The sequence below is a fragment of the Pantherophis guttatus genome, chromosome 3, assembly GCF_059756535.1.
Source record: "Pantherophis guttatus breed Tessera chromosome 3, ASM5975653v1, whole genome shotgun sequence".
Taxonomy (NCBI): Eukaryota; Metazoa; Chordata; class Lepidosauria; order Squamata; family Colubridae; genus Pantherophis; species Pantherophis guttatus.
Window position 1 is genome coordinate 158,516,124 of NC_142065.1, and position 18,028 is coordinate 158,534,151.

Sequence of the window (18,028 nt, forward strand, 5' to 3'; positions counted from 1 at the left end):
TTCCTTGTCCGGGTTGGCTGACCTTCTCTAGATAGTTAGACGTAGTGGCTGTATAAGGAATTGCATGATGTTGCTTCCTATTCGCTGCAAGCATGAACTACGCTTTACTGTGGCAGCCTTTCTCAGGCTGATGCTTTCCAGTGGATTTTGACTACAATTCCCAGAATTCAACGTCAACATGGCTGTCCATTGCAGGTTTAAAATTTTGGTAGTCATAGTCAATGCTGTTAGGAGACTACCAGGTTCAAAAAGACTACCCTTAATATTTATTAGAAACAAAACAAAAACAAAACCCCTCAAAGCCAGCTGGGCTGTTATTAACTGTTCCTTTTGTCACTTTGGATGTACGCTGGCTGAGGTAAAGGCAAATCAGAGTTAAAAATTATGGGCTGTATATAAAGTTTGAGATCTGATTCCTGCGATCTTTGTGCCCATCTAATGTTTTCCTAAAAATTGTTTAAAAGTTTCAAATCTGAAAGTTTTCCTGTAATTTCTACTTCTTCTGTATCTGCTGCAATTTTAACTCAAAAAAGTTCAAAGTTGTGGAATTAATGTTTTGGTTTGATTCTTAAGTCTTTTTGTTCATGTCTTTGCACGAGTTTATCTTATTTTCACAATTCTCTGGTTTAACTGGTTTCAGCATTTAAAAACAGATTTTGCTGTTGAATTTATTTAATTTTGAATTTATTTAATTTATTTAATTCAGGCTTGGTCCCACTCAATTGGGAAGACCAAAGAGTTCAAAGAGAAGTAGTGGATAGTTTGGAAGGAAATAACCATGTAATGCTGGATTTCTTGATTTGAAGCAGATAAACTGAATTTAGTCAAATGTGTTTTTAAGAAGGTAGATTTTAATAAACATTAATTATTTAATAAGATTCCATTACAGAGGAGCTAATAAGGAGCCCAATATCTAGAGTTTCTAAAAAAAATAACAAAAGCACAAGAAGTAATTCTATCAAGGGGGAAAATGCAACCCAATTTTGAAAGCAAATATGACTACACAAAGCCTAAAATAAATAAAGGCACATACAGGCAGTGGAAAGAAATACTTTTCCAAGAAAGGGTATGCAGAGATAGCCAGATTCCTAAAGACGGTATTAAAAAAAGGTAAACCTTAGAGTGAGCTAAGAAAAAAAGGATTTCTTCACATATTTTTTAAAACGAAAATGAAAAGAACTTCAACTACATTATGAAGATGGCAGAAGTGTGAGATTAGCCAGAAATACTCAACTATCTTTTCTAGAAAGCTGCATGATCCTTAGGTAGTTGGGAAAATTGTTCTGAAGAATTAATATTCTGTTTTGAACTTGACAGAAACTCAATTGAGGAATACATGACCTTGGATGAATTCAAATCTCCAAGAGTAGGATTGAAGTATTGTAGGAACTTGAAGAACAAAGATTCTTCATTTTCACAGTTATTGGGGGAAGAAAAAGAATGGGAAAAGGGAAAAATTCTGCATTCCAATCAATATAATATCTGAACCTAGACAGATTAATCTACAACATATAATAAAATGATTGAATTGTAGGCACTTTGAAAACAGTGTTCAACCAGTCAATATATATTTTGTTGTTGTGGAGATAGAACCAACAAAGTATCTTTTAATGACATACACAACTACAGTGATCACTGGACTCTTTGCCAATAAAAGCAAAAGAATCCCAAAGCTCACAAGGCAGACACGTTCTAAAGGTGGTAGCATAAGATTATAGAAGGAGTATAAGGCATGACATGACCTTTATTGCAGGAAGATGGGATGAGAAAAACATGGGTTAATTTATTATGGCCTGACTTGGCACTTCTACAATCTGCTCTTCTAAGGATATTCCAAGTGTGCCCTTTCTATTGACTTTAGCACGTTCTAATGGGATCAATGTCCTTTATCGTACTCATAAATTGATATAAAATGAAATTGGCTGCATACATATAAGAAAAGCAGGGGATTAAAAACTAAATTCTTTACCAAGAGACTGAGGAAAATTGATATGTGTAATTTGAGAAAAAATGACTGAGGCAAAATATGAAAGTACTCTTCACTTCAAGGCCTACCATAAAGAAGGGCATTTTATAATAAATTTATGTTAAAGGCAATTGCTAACTGAGTATCAGGGAACTTGCCATTGTGGAAGACTTCATAGTGGAATATATCACGTAGGTGGTGGCTCCTCTTCAGTGGATGTGATCAAGTTGACTGGAGAGCTACCGTATTTGTTTATTAAATTTATATATGCCACCCACCTAAGCAACTCTGGGTGGCTTTTAAGCTATACATTAGAGATTTTAAACTACCCATTATGGTTGTAAGACATGATGGTTGGAAAGCAGGTCATCACATAACTGACCCAGTTTTACTTTTGTGATGGTCTTAAACAAATCATCATGGTTAAGTAAATCTGCAGTTATTAAGTGACCACCTTGGTTGTTAAGAAAATCCATTGTTCACTATGGGGTATTTTTTGCCCAGAACCCAGGGTGGATAAAAATCAATGATTTTTTTAAAAAAATCAAAAAAATCAGATTTTTTTTATTTAAATCGGATTTTTTTATTTAAATCAGATTTTTTTGATTTTTATTGAATTTATTTTAATAAAAAACTTTTGGGTAAAAATCTATCGTAAGATAGTTTTCTATTTAAGATACATAAATAATTTAGTTTATTCAGCACGAAATGGAGCTTAGTTATGTAGCACAAGGCTGTATATTCTGCAACACTGGGACTATCGGTGAGTCAACAGCGGGTCAAAGGAGTAGCAGAGATGACAGTTGCTCTTTAAAAATTATGATTTAAATCGAGTTGATTTAAATCAAGTCTTTTTACTAGTGATTTAAATCATGATTTAAATCATGATTTAAATCGACTCGATTTAAATCAAATCCACCCTGCCAGAACCAGAAGTAAATGTCTGTTTTTAGCAAAAATATTGTAAATCACAGTCATATGGCCACAGGATGTTGCAAAGGGCCATAAAAGCAGGCTGGTTACTGAATGCCCAAAAGACGACCATGTGACAGTGAGGGAGGGCCAGGCCTCTGGAACTTTGAAAGCTGTTGTAAGTACCTTGGGGGAGGGGTCTATCATGGTTTTAACTGATCGCTAGTGACCAGTCATGAACCAAGGATTACCTGTATGTAAACAGTAAGCTTTGCTGGAGGCATTTCAGTTATACTTAGTTTTTTTTGAGATTAAGTATGCAGACTTCCCAATTTAAGGTGAAAGTGACTTGGCAAAGGCTTTATAACAGGCTTTAGTACAGAACCTAGATCTACCCACTCCCTTAAATGCTGCATCACACTGCTATCTCTCTCTCTCTCACTCTGTGTGTGTGTGTGTGCATTGTATGTGTGTGTGTGTGTGATAATTGCAGAGTTTGTTACAGAGTTTATTTGCAAAACTGCTAATTTTAAACCCATGCTATTCCTGGTCCAGAGATATACCTGCTTATGTTATATTTAACACCGAACCCTACTTTGGGGAGTTATCACAAGATGTATGTACAGATTTATCATGAATTTAATTTCAAGGACACCCAAATCCAAGGTGAAACAGGGTAATTTACAAATTAAAAACAAAATAAGTCACATCAGGAAAAAAGGAGAAAACTGACCAGAGGTAAAATCTAAAGACTCAAACAGAAAAAAACAAACTAAAGGGGTTCAACCATCCGGAAGAACAACCAGGTCTTTAACAATGTATATGTATGCATGAAAGTTGGACCATAAGGAAGGCTGACCATCAAAGAATTGAGGCCTTTGAACTATGGTGCTGGAGAAGACTCCCGCAAGTCCCTTGGACTGCAAGGCGATCAAACCAGTCAGTCCTAGAGGAGATCAACCCTGACTGCTCTTTAGAAGGCCAGATCTTGAAGATGAAACTGAAATACTTTGGCCACTTAATGAGAAAGAAAGACTCACTGGAGAAGAGCCTAATGCTGGGAACGATTGAGGGCAAAAGAAGAAAGGGACGGCAGAGAATGAGGTGGCTGGCTGAAGTCACTGGAGCAGTCGGCGTGAGCTTAAATGATCTCCAGGGGATGGTAGAGGACAGGAAGGCCTGGAGGAAAGTTGTCCATGGGGTCGCGATGGGTTGGACACAACTTCGCAACTAACAACAACAAAATGTATGTAATGTATTTCCCAAACTTTACTACTTCTACAAATAAGTCAAGTACATAATATTCCTTCCTCTTCCTATTTTCCCCACCACAACAACCCTGTTAGTTGGGCTGAGACAGGAAGACTGGCCCAAAGTCATCCAGCTGGCTTTTATGGCTAAGATGGGACTTGAAGTTATGGTTTCTCATTTTCTAGCCTGGTAACCACTAGCTTTAACCACTAGCTTTCAGTTTGCATCTATATAGTTATCTATTCAAAAGAAATGGTATAGTTTGTGATCATTTTGAAAAGATATGAAATAAAATATTGGTAGGATTACATATTTTGATATTGAATGCAATCTGTGCATATGTAAACTTTCAAGATTCATTATGGTGTGTCTGTATATAAAGTAAAATAAATAAATTTGAGTACCTATGATTTTTAAATACTGTACCCTATTGGCAATGCCCTTTTTAAAAGTCATGTTTAAAATGATCCTTAACCTCTATTTTCATTTAGTTGACTAGAGGCTAGAGAACCATGTGTAACATTCATTCATCATTATGCCTGATGCTATTACTTTATATTCCCATATGCATTATCCAGCTGTTTTTTTTTCTTGTAGCATTTGGATTGCAAATTTGCTGAAATGAATTATTGTAAATTTGCATCAGGATGCGAATGCAATTTGTCTGAAAACGTAAGCAATCATGCACATTTGTGAAAATTTATAGGTGAAGCAAATTCATAGGATGCTTTCCTTATTTAGACCAACTAAGTTAATAAAGCATCAAATCTGCACAATCACCCAACTATCAAAATTTAATCTGTTAATGTAATTTTAAATTGCATTTAATATGTAAGAAGCATGATATTCAAGCTAACTTTTACTCCAATCTTATTACATTGTGATTTCTAAGGTTACTTAGACATTTTAAAGAAATACATCTTAAATATTTTCTAGTGAGAATGAAATACAGAAAGAGGAATCATCCTAATAAATCATCATTAAAACATCAATTGTCAATGCAAATTTAATTTGTTGAAGCAGACTGTACACTACAATACACTGGACATTAATTTACAATCTTATATTTAGAAAAACTGAAATAAGTAGACATTCTCAGTTTGACATCACCATAACTTACAATTTATGTAAGTAAATAACTTACAATAACTTACAATTTATAATAGGTAGCGTTCAAACCTTGAAACAAAGTTGAAATAAATCATTTCCAAAGCTAGAATTTCCTAAATACAAAATTGTTATAGAAAAGAAAAAAAAAAGGAGCCAAGCTATAGGTAGTTCTTCACTTACATTCATTTAGTGACCATTTGAAGTTACAAGGGTACTAAAAAAGTGATCTGTGACCTTTTTTCACTTATGATCATTGCAGCAACAGCATGGTCATGTGATCAAAATTCAGACAATTGACAACTTGCATGTATTTATGACAATTACAGTATCCCAGGGCCATGTGATCACCTTTTGCGACCTTCTGATAAGCAAAGTCAATGGGGAAGCCAGATTCACTTAACAACTGTGTTACTAACTTAGCAACTGCAGTGATTCATTTCACAATTGTGTCAGAAAAGGTCATAAAATGGGTCAAAACTCACAACTGTCTTGCTTAACAATAGAAATGTTGAGCTCAATCGTGGTTGTAAACCGAGGACATACTGTACAAAAAAACCTACAAAGGTAGAATGGCTAAAATATATACCGGTATATCAAGACTGTTCAGTTATAAAGTTGCAAGATCTATTGGTATCTTTTGATATCTTCATAAATATTTGTTTTCAAAACATGTATCTAAAATTCCATCAGTGGAATTTCATATTCTTCAATGCTTAGGTTCCCAAGAAATAAAAACGGGATTCTTTCTGATAAGGAAAAAAGAATGTGCAAATTTAACTTTCACTTTCATATGTCTTAAATTCTTTTAAATTCTAATGAATTATGAAGTAATTTCAAATATTCGCATGTTGTTTCATTTCAAGACTATCATGCCAGGAATATGAATATAAGTAAGTAATATGATAATTTCACTGTAATATCCTCAATGCATGGACTATAAAATTGTCTTATGAAAATCCATTAAAACCACATGTAACTTTGTGTTTTAGGAAAGAATACAAAAGATAACTAGAAGTCTTGCATGGATTAACCTAAAAAAAACATTAAAACATGTGGTACTCTTTACTTACAATGCTTCCAGATGAGATATTTAATAAGCTATCATCATGTCTTATGCAATTTTATGGAAAAGGATAGTCCATATAAGATCCCTGTTAAGGTTTTTTTGTGTGTATCCCTTCCTATTTTTGTAAAGGATGAAGCCAGCAAAGCTGGAAATCTGAAATCAAACAAGGCTATTATTAGAATATTATAAAAGTACCCTGAAAACCCAAAGCTGAGAAGCAGCAAAAGTATGGTGCCATGTAAGGGAAGAAGACAGGCAGGATTTAAATCCTGAAGATAGGTAAAACAGACAGACAGACAGTAGTAACACCTTTTATTGCAGTTACTATTATCTGAACCTCCTTATACAATATTTATTTAAGTTCATAAGTGCATGTCTGTGTTTCTAGAGAAAAAAACTGTTGTGTCCAAAAAATTTTCTATATTTTTCATGTATAATTTTAATGGAGATAAATTCTCCACCCAAAGAATTTAGCCGCCCAGAGTCCCTTGGGAGTTGGGCGGCATAGAAATGCGACAAAATAAATAAATAAATAAATTCATCAACAAGTATCAGTAGATGACGGTGCTTGTTTTTCAGAACATTGGTGGGGTGTAGTTATGTATACTATGGCTTTATGAAGAGTGCTTTAAGCATTACACCTCCTAATTTTAGTTCGTCTAATTTTGTTCCTTGTAACAATCTTTTATTTTGCATTATAAATAGGACTAATGAAAGGGCTGCCATAGAGCCAGCAGGAGATTTTGTATTTCCAGAACATTTTTTAGGGGACACAAAAATAAAAAGTGCTAACGAAATAATATTTTATAATGATGACTCATTGGGTATTTGTGCAGATTCTCTATTTTTATGGGATCCCCAAGGTTGCTGGAAAAACCATATTTTAAGGGTTTTCCAGAAGACTGGTAGGAATGGGACTAACCTTACTGTGAGAGAATGATATTCCAGAAGGCAAGAGCCACAACAGAAAAGACATGTCTCCTGGATCCCATCAGATGGAGCTCTTTAGCAGACAGGACTCATAACATGCACTCCTCTTCCTGATCTGGTGGGGCAGGTAGTTGTAATTGGGAATAGGTAGCCTTTCAAATAACCTGGTCCCATGATATGTATGGCTTTAAAAGGTATATTATTGATCACATACTTTTACCAGTAAGATGTATAATGCAACTCCAGAATTTAGGGATTAATGATCTAGTACCAACACTTGATGCCACTAGCCCCTTTAACATTACTGAATCACATAGCCAGAGTGTGCATTAGTTTCCCATAAAGAATTCCTTGTATTAATGCAGATTCAGTTTATGTCTTTGTTCAAAGGATTCTGGAGCTGGAAGGTAGGACAATTCATGGAAGCAAATCTATTAAGGTGATGTATGCAAAAGCAAGATAAATACAATGCTTATTTTAATACTAGCATACAGGGATTCATATTATACAAGTTTTATCGAGGTGTTGTTTTCAAAAGTTTTTAGGTGTTTTAAATACATTTTATGTGTCTATTAACTATATTGTGTCATGTTAGATTATTGTAACTTCTCATTCATTACAACAGTCTAGTAATAATGTACTAATGAAAATGGTAGAAAAATATTGCAGTATGTCAAAGTATTTTGATTTCTGAAATTTTGAACTTAAACACCATGCTTATATTATATAGAAAAACATTATTGGATTTGAACCATTCCAGATAAAGCAAATGCTATCTAAAAATAAGGACATATTAATTTTTCACCAAACTGTTACCCATGAAACAGTGAAAGTCACATCCTGAGATTATAAAATGCAAAGGAGAGGTATATGGAGCTCATGTTTACCTCCATTTCATACATTGATCAGTTGGAAAAGAAAATGCTATACTAAAAAAGAAGCATCCTACAACTAGAGTAAGAGCATGCAATATACAGAAGCTTGTTCTTTAATACAGCTAATTCTTCATTAGAACAATGTTCTATCATTACAATTTAAATCTGTCATAATTCAAATGTCTATCTCCTGGCGAAATACAAATTTCTTAGTTTTATCCTTGAGTTAAAAATTGGCATCTATTTTGTAATTACATTTATCTTACAAGGGCAGGATATGTCATTGGCTAATTTCCCTCTGCTTCAATTTTAGTTTGGAGGATAACAGCAACTATTTTTCAGTAAGCAATGTTGCTACACTGAAATTGAGTTTTGAAAAAAATCAGATAAACAAAGAAATGAAGAACAAGCTGTTCTTTTAGAAATAACCATTTAACAGCAGTTTTAGTTTATGTGTGGATCTTTTGTTTCTGGTTCTGGGAATGGCATATGGACAATTCCTCTTACCCTTAGAGGTCAGATTCCATTATATGTGACTGCCACATTACAAATTAACAAACAATGCTATTTGTGAGCATTCACTACTCTTCTTTGTTAGTCATGCAAATGGTTCTGCAGTGGTGCTATTTCAGCTTTCTCAGATGATTGTTGTTTCAACAACAAAATGTAAATAAAAACCTAAAGCAGTTAAAGAGTATTAAATGTGAGCAAAGTAACATAATTCAACAATAGTAATGGGTAATAAAACATATAATGCCATACTTTTGTTGTATTATGTTGGAATATATTGCAACTGAAATTTAAAAATTAATTCTTGATTCTTGAATGTAAAATTGACAAAAGTGCAGAGAAAGCCTTATCCATCTGCAGCAAACAAATTCTGCTCACATAATTTAGCCAATAAGACCATAAAGGCATCAAATGAATTTCTATATTCTGGGGGAGTAAACTATATAACTGGTATCTCTCATCATGCTCCATCACGGTTTAATTATGGTTTGAAATACACTGCAATAAACTGCATTTATACAAGTCATTAAAGCACAAACCATGGTTTCAGTAACAAACCAGGCGATACTATGTTGTGTGAATCTGTCTCTGGGTATTATAAAGTAGGCTTCGGCTGCTCCAAATGAAGATTTACTGATATGTTCGAAGTTCTCAACCTATTTTTTTTTCTCCCTGGATATATTCAGACTAAACTGTTGTAACTGTTTTTGTTAATGGCCATTAGATACTTCTTTTAATGGAAGCACTTTTCATTTATGGAACTAGAAGGGAAAATGTTTTTTCTAGTTTCATTCCCCATGTGCTTTACTTACATAGGTGGATGTCCTATTGCAGTAATCCACTAGTATATGCTGGATACCATCCTTAATATTTTAAATACCAGTATTTTTAAAGTTATATCTGTCTGCAAGAACAGTATTTTGAAAGATGGCATAGAATAAATTTGACCTTCAAAACCTTAAATGTCCACTAGATGGCAACTAAGAGTTGTCTGTATCTTTTTACTGACTTCCAGTGGTCATTCATAGATTTGCAGTCAAGACATCATAAAGTCAGCACTGAGGCCTCATATATACATATAGTACATACATACATAACATAAGCAAGCAAGGAAGCAAACAACCTATCCCAAACTAAGATTGCTTTCTGAATGAAGACCTAACCAGTAAATAGTTAGGTAAAATTCAAATTATTGACAATAAAACTGATCATTATTTTATTATTAATTTTTATTGATCCAAAATAAATATAAAAATGACCCATGAATTCAGAAAAAAGCAAGATTACATCACAACTTAAATCCTTGCCTATAACTTAAATCCTTGCCTATAAAAATGCTGAAACTGTGCCATGTTAATACTATAAAAATATACAGAAAATAAATAATTTAGACATATGTTGTTATCTTACCCTACAAAATATCTTAAACTTAACTTACATTTACCATATAGTACATTTTATGGCCATTCAGAACTTGCAGATGATAAAAGGGCAATCAAATCCAACTGTTCAAGGCAATTAAGAATGAAATCACAAGACTTCAGTTGCCTTATGGCTCTCTGCTAGATCTGGCTTTATGTCCTGGATCTGCTGAATCATCATCTGACTGGCAGCTGATAGCAAACAGCATTGCTCTTAAAACACAGAACATTCAGTCTCATATGACTATAGTGTTTCTAGCAAAACAATAATCTTAATTCATACATAATTAGAAAATTACATTTTCAGGGCAATTTACGAAAACTTCTATCTAGGGGACAAATGCCCTTTGACAGGTTGTACAGAAGTCTGGCTGTTTTTGATTCAGGCCCTTCCTTACAGACTAATCATATCCTAACAAATTCAATCATCCCCTTTATTTGCATCACATTGCTTTTATCTTATCCCAGTCCGGCAATAAGATACTCTAAAGTCATAATTAAATGTACCAATATAAGTTCAGTATTTACCTCTTTAAGTCTACACTACCCCTACTTAGATTCATGATGTATAAAGTCTGTTAATATTTTATCACTTCTTATTCTGGACATGAGGCTATGAGACATGGATTTTTATGCATAATATACCTGCAAGATGTAGAAATATAAGCTACCAATATCATACAATTTGAAGAATTTGGTCTTAAATACTTGCTCACCAGCAGATAGTTTAGAGTAAACATAGGACTGCAAGGTGTGGGTGTTTACACTTAAAGCTCTTCTGCAGGCAGGGGTGTACCCTTCCCATACATGCCCTCTAAGCCTTCCCCAAAGATGGAAAAGGGTGATAGGAAGAAAATACTGCTCAATCTCTGTAATGATTGCTTTGCAGTGAACTGTTGGATACATGAATGGTTAGACAAAATATAGCAAAAAATATCATCACATGATTTATTCTAAATAGCAATCAGCAATCTCTAAATTCAGTGAATTAGAGATATGGAATTATTTTATTACATTAACAGTATTTTACTTTCATTCAAAAGCCATACTGTGGCTTCTAAAATGTTATTTGCTTTGCACAATTCAACACTATTATTCTAATAGTGTTTTTATATTGTTTAACTAGAAACTGTTTTCCTTTGAGTATATCACCCACTACATAACAAACTACTTTTGAAACCCAATTTCAAAATTAATTTGAGTACAATTGGTAAAGGACAGCTTGCTGTTCAAATAAACATTTTATAATTCAGCATCTTGAATATTAAGAACTAGATAAATACTGCTTGGAATCCTGGTAATTTCTAAAAAAGAAAACATTTAATGAAACTTTGTACCCATTAGATATGCTAGATTATAATTCCCATAATTCCAGCCATGGAAGTTGAAAATTATGAGAGTTAAACTTTTATTGACCAAATGCTCTCATTAAAATGCCTTTCTTGTATTCATTCTCTAATATAAATAACACAAGTTTAAAAGCTATACATCAGTAGTGTGGCAATTCTTACTATTACATTTAGGGGGAAAAAGCCCTGCTGTGCCTATACGAGTCAGAAGCCACTCGATAAAATAGACCTTTTCTTGCTTTCTTTCTTCAGAAATTTATGAAATTATTAGAATATGGGAAATATTATTGCATATGAGATTCCAGCTCATTTTGTTGTTTCAGTTCAACTTCCTGTGAACTTAAAACAGCTGCTTCTGGGAGGATCCAGATTTCAAGTCATGAACATGAGGCTCAAATGAATAACATATTTCCCATTTTCTGAACATTATATAAAGAAAACAAACACTTTTTAGCCACAGAGTCCACTAATACAGATATTCTTCAACTTACAACAGTTCGTTTAATGACTGTTTGAAGTTGTAGCATCCTCATGGTCATTTTGATCAAAATTCATCCGCTTGGCAACTGACTCATATTTATAACAGTTGCAATGTCCCAGGATCATGTGATCACCTTTCGCAACCTTCTGATAAACAAAGTCAATGGGGACAGATTCACTTAGCAACCGTGTTACTAACTTAACAACTGTGGCAAGGAAGGTTGTAAAAGGGACAAATCTCACTTTACAAATGTTTTGCTTAGCAACATAAATTTTGGGCTCAATTGTAGTTGTAAATTGAGGACTACCTGTATAGTGATCTCTAATTTCATGTCCTCCTGATATGTTTGTAATTTTTTTTGGGTTGGAAAGCTGTTTTTGACATTCAACCCAAGTCTTCCCTGTAACTTAAAACCATTATTTCATATTATGATTATTATAAAATTTCATATTATTTATTGTGGGATGTTTCTGAAGAGATATTGCAGAGAAGACAGCTATCATTTCCCCTTTCTGTTTTATAACGGTGCTAAAGATTTTCAGCTTCCTTAGTCTCTCATTACAAGACTGATTCTTAATCTTCAAGTTTGCATTTGGATGACTAACGTAGTCACTATTAATCCAGTTTTCTGGCTAAGGTGCATACAATTCAGAGAGAAAGTTGGGAAAAAAATCATCATCCAAGATTGTTTAGCTGATCTCTTCCTTCAAGTGGGCCTTTAATTCTAATACTTCTGTGGAAGGGATCCTAAAAAGTTTACTAATGTTTCATCACATGTTACATTTTTATTTACAATTGTTTATATACACTGCTCAAAAAAATAAAGGGAACACAAGCAGAAGACATCCGAGATCTGAATGAATGAAATAGCCTTATTAAATACTTTGTTCGTTACATACAGTAGGTTTGTGTTCCCTTTAGTTGTTGGAGCAGTGTTTAAACTACTGTATGTAAAGAACAAAGTATTTAATAAGGCTATTTCATTCATTCAGATCTCGGATATCTTCTGCTTGTGTTCCCTTTATTTTTTTGAGCAGTATAGTTAAACCCCTTTGAAATTATTATTGACAGGTGACAAGTAAATAATTGCAGCTAATAATAAACTTATCTCATGAATTGGATTTGTATAATATACTAGGCTAGAAATAAGGTCGATTAGCTTGTGGTTCAATGTGTTGAGTGATCACAGCCAAGAATTGAGGTAAAACACAAACACACACACACGTAAATGTGCACTTCGAAGTATTTCCAGCCATACATTAGATTCCAACACACACTTCAGTGCTGCTTGAAAAGCCACGGACATACACACGCACACACAAAACACTACTGGAAGCACTTCACTGCCAGAATAAATGCTACTGCCAGAAACTGAAAGTAAAAAATTGGTCTGTGGTGGAAATAATGCTTCACCCGCTATATGTTAAGCGTTATAGACTCTACTGCGTTACACTAGATTGCCGCAACTACAACTCCCAGAATTCCCAGTCAGTCTGGAAAATAGAACCAACTTTATGAAAGAAACGTTATTCTATATTCTGTCAATTGTGACCCAAAGTCTTAGGTTTAGTGACGGTTCAGAAAAAGTGTTGTGTATAGGCTTGCTTGCCTGCCTAGAGGAGACCCCGCTGACCGAAACCATTCTGGCAGAGATTTCGCCATTGAGAAGACCTAGGCTGAAAGTCGGGCGGATTCATTGAACTCCTTGCAGTTAAAAAAGCCGACGAGGGAAAAGCGGCGCTTCCAGAAGGCGAGGGGGAGAAAGCCTTGTTCTCTAGGCAACTAGGAAGACTCGAGTCAAAACTCGCGATATTAACCCAACCACTCGAAATAATCTCCAGTAAAGAGCCTCCCGTCTGAGAATATACAGAACGGACGGGCGGGGGAGCCAGAGACGGAACTACATTTCCCAGCGGCCTCTTGGAAAATAGCCTCCCGCTTTTTCCGAGCGCATTCGCGTTCCCTACGGCGCGGCGGTTGAACCTGGGCCGCTCTGGGAAGGCGGTCGCGATGGCTGGGTGCAATGTTAATGCGGCGTCTCCCCCAATCGAGTTGACTCCGCTTATCCGGAAACTTCGTAAGTGGTTGGTTGGTTTGTCCGCACCGATTAGCCAGTGAGCCTACTCAGAAAGCTGTTTTTTGGCTTTTGGATCCCAAAAAAGTTGATAATGGGTTTGCTTCTGGGGTTGAAAAAAAGTAGCCCCGAATCACTGTTTAGCTGCGCACAAACTCCCAATCCAGGATTGTCAGGATGTGCAAACTCCAGTGGGGATCTATTGGTTGCACACAGAAAAGTAACATATTCCGCTTCTATTTCTCTACTTTTGGTTTTGAGTTTGGTAGATTCTCAATACGACCCCTTCTCAAACTCGCATATATTTTTATACATATTGATTGATTGGTGACTGTTTGCCATCCCCATCGGCACACAGTCACCAACGACCACGCAAAATAGATAAGTGCCCTTCACAATATTCTATATATAAAGGGAATGCCAAAAAGAGGAAAAATGGATAAGAATGTAAATGTGTTAACATTGTTGCAGCAGCAGAACTGCACAAAATTGGCTAGAATGTAGTGAACGGAGACGGAGGGGGAAACTAAAAGGGATATTGACACTATCAGGAACTGGAAAAATTGCAGTGGCAAAAACAGTAATCAAAGCAATATTGATCAATATTCTTTAACAATAGAGAATATTATTCCTGATATTAAAAGAAGAAAAAATGCTTAGAAGAATAGAATATATGAGATCATGGTTGAAAGTTAAACAGTCACATGCCTTGATCTCCCTAAGAAAGTATCCTAAATTTTCAGTGTGATGGTTCAACAAAATCAACTCACTAGCTAATTTTATGTAAAGCAATATCTGCTAGTGAATATGTGTGTGGTACCACATATACAAGAGTAGATATGGCTTGATGGTTACATTGCTGGATTAGGAGTGGGGAGACACAGACTCTAATCCATCCATAGCTGCAGAAGCTCATTGGGTAATTTTGGACCAATCACTCTGTCTCAGCCCTAGATTAGGAAATTAAAAACATCTGCCTATCACCTGCACTTCACTAAATTATGTTCAATGAAGAGATCTTTCATTCTGCAGCAGATTGTTTGCAGTTTATAAAATGTGTGTGTGTGTGTGTGTAAAAAAATAACACTTTTGCAATGTTTCCCTTTTTAAAAAATTTTTAACAGGTCATGAGCTGTCTGAAATTAGAGAAAGAGCGCTTAAGAACATTTTATCTAAATTAAATCATAATTTGATTACATATGACGATTTGGTTCAAGAAAAGCTACTATTTGTCAGCCTTTTAGAATGGTTCAACTTTCCTGTAGTACCAATGAAGGAAGAAGTTTTGAATTTAATGACCAACTTGTTAAAGGTATTGTTGTCTGTATTCCTTTTTTTCCCAAAGAACAATAGAAATAGTTAATTACTAAGGTCTATATTTACATTTTAAAAAATCACAGCATTACTCAATTTAATTTAAGCATTCTTTTGCAACAAAATGGCCTGGCCTAACTTTCCCTTTATATTGCTTTTTTGATTTTATTTTAAACTGGGATGTCTTGAATTATCTAGGACCAGAGTGTTTAGTATATTTTAATTGGTTTTTTATTAACGTTTGTATTACATGTATTTTTATCGTTCGCTGTTCACCGCCCTGAGTCCCTTAGGAATAGGGCGGTATATAAATTTAATAAATAAATAAATAAATAATAAATAAATAAATAAAATATACACTTTGGTACATTTTAAAATTTTGCCAATAGAGGTCATCCTCAATTAACAATGGTAATTGGGTCTGCAATCACTAAGAAATATGCTCATAAAGTGCAACATCACAGTACTGCATTGGTCAGTGACAGTACAGGTAGCCCTCGACTTACGACCACAATTGAGCCCCAGATTTCTGTGACTAAGCGAGACATTTGTTTAATGGGTTTGGCCCCATTTTACGACCTTGCTTGCCACAGTTGTTGAGCGAATTGTTGTAGTTGTTAAGTGAATCTGGCTTCTCCATTTGAGTTTGTTTGTCTTAAGCTTACAAAAGGTGTTGCCGGGTCCGGGCAACTGTCATAAATATGAATCAGTTGTCAAGCATCTAGATTTTGATCACGTGATCATGCTGCCATGACCCTAAATGTGAAAAATGATCCTAAGTCACTTTTTTTCAGTGCCCTTGTAACTTTGAACAGTCACTAAATGAACTGTTCTAAGTCGAGGATTACCTGTAGTCCTGGCACTCCCTCTTGCCATCTTTAAGTAAGAATCGTGTTGTTAATCAAGTCCCAGGCCGCTTACAAACAGTCTGTCTATTAGGAAAGTGGGGGCTGCTATGTGTGAGAAGGTGGATGATTGCTGAGGAGGGGAGAAGGTTTCATGGGTTGCCTATGAGGCACGGCCTGAACGCAACAGAGCTGGGGGCGGTTGCTTCTGGGTGAGAAATTGTGCGAGCAACTTATTTGGAGCAACTTGTGACCTTCCTTATTGACTTATGGGAAGCTGGCAGGAAAAGTTGCAAAGGCAGTCATGTGACTGCAAGAATTTGCAATTGTGGTAACTGTGATCCAATTGCCTAACTCACAGCTTGTGATCGCGTGACTCGGGATGCTAGGACAGCCAAAACTTCGAGAACTGGTCATAAATAACCCTCATTCAGATCCCTTGTAACTTCAAATGGTGCTGAACAAGTGGTTGTTAAATGAACAGCATATTCCGAGTATGTCTATTCTAGATTATTTTATTAATTTGTTCATTTGTAAGGCTTTAAACTACCGCAACTGCAACTAAGTTTCATCGATTCAAAATTCTGCACTATACAGAGAAAAAAAGTGCTGCTATGATACTTATATGCTGTACTATATAATACACATAGTGAATGTAGTATATCAGGATGAAATTCAGCCGTTTCCTACCGGATCACATGATACAGTAGGGCCGACTACACGAAGCCCCGCCCACCTGTGTGGATGTCATTACGTCTATTTTTGGCGATGATTTCCAGCCTTCTGCGCATGCACGGACAGCGGCACGCGCATATTTGCTACTGGTAGGAAAGTCAAGTGAATTTCACCCCTGTACTATATGTAATGTAAATCATTGTGTTTGTGTGTCACTATTATATAAATATAGAGATAAGTATTAAGATATAATAACAAGGGGGCAAATACTACATGAGACAGTCCAAATATGATACCAAGCCCCAGATTCTGTATGTGCAACCAGGTTTTTGTTGTTGTTGTTTGGCTTTGTTTTCTTTTTTTCTTTTTTTGAAAAGGTTGCTTTAATTAAAGACCTTGTTTAACTCAGGAGAGATTAGTAATTTTTCTGATAATTTTAAATTCAATATTGCATTTGTAATTTTAGCGTCCTTCTGTTGTGGAACAATTGGTTGGGATTGGGGCAGTAGAATTCTTCACTCAGCTTCGTCCCAATGTGGATTCTAGTCTTCAAGCGGTGATTGATGGAATTCTAGATGGTCTGTTTGTGTTACCTTCAGACGTTATCTTGGATTATCACACAAAGCTCTCTGAAGCGGGACCAGAAGCTAATCCAGGTAATTGATTTACTAGGGGTCCTTGATCCTCTCTGAATTTGCTTGTTTTCCTGTAGACCTTTCATTACCCTAACTAGGTAACATCATCAGTGCTAGTAAAGAGTGGGGTTTGCTGTCAGTTTATATTCTGGTGTCTTGCCTGTCATATTAGGGTGGGGGTAGTTTTAGAGATTCTTTGGTTAGGCTGTTTACTGATGGCTCTTTGGCAGTTTCTTGACGGGGGTATTGCTTGCTTGATTGTTGGTCTGAAGTTAATCTTGGAGTTAATCTATGCTGATCTGAGTGCTGATTAGTAGTGGAGAGGTGCTGGAGTCTTTTTTTCTCTTTTGGGCTGGTTGATTGTCTCTTTTCCATTGTCTGTAGATGTTGTTATTGTCTATGTGTCTATTGATAGCTAATTTGTCAGAGTGCCGTGCTTCTAGAAATTCCCTGGCATTTATTTATTTTATTTTATTTATTATTCACAGCATGTTATTAGCAAAGTTTACTGAATCTAATGCTGCTTTTGTTCATCACTGTTGATCCTTTAAGTACAGGTAGTCCTCAACGTACAACCATTTGTTTGAAGACAGTTCAACATTATGAGACTGAAG

At 35.3% G+C, this 18,028-nt stretch overlaps 1 protein-coding gene across 2 annotated transcripts in view; it reads left to right on the forward strand.

Moving 5' to 3' along the window:
* Positions 1–13,396: 13,396 nt before the first annotated feature.
* The window catches only part of RTTN (rotatin), a 99,383-nt gene continuing 94,751 nt past the window's right edge, over positions 13,397–18,028 (forward strand). Inside the window, exons 1-3 of one of the 2 annotated variants that reach the window (XM_034429040.2) lie at positions 13,397–13,948; positions 15,070–15,257; positions 17,246–17,435. In XM_034429040.2, coding sequence (XP_034284931.2) covers positions 13,882–13,948; positions 15,070–15,257; positions 17,246–17,435 — 445 coding nt within the window. In that variant the 5' untranslated portion in view covers positions 13,397–13,881. The remainder of the gene's footprint in view (positions 13,949–15,069; positions 15,258–17,245; positions 17,436–18,028) is intronic. The other variant, XM_087890397.1, reaches the window with a different exon arrangement.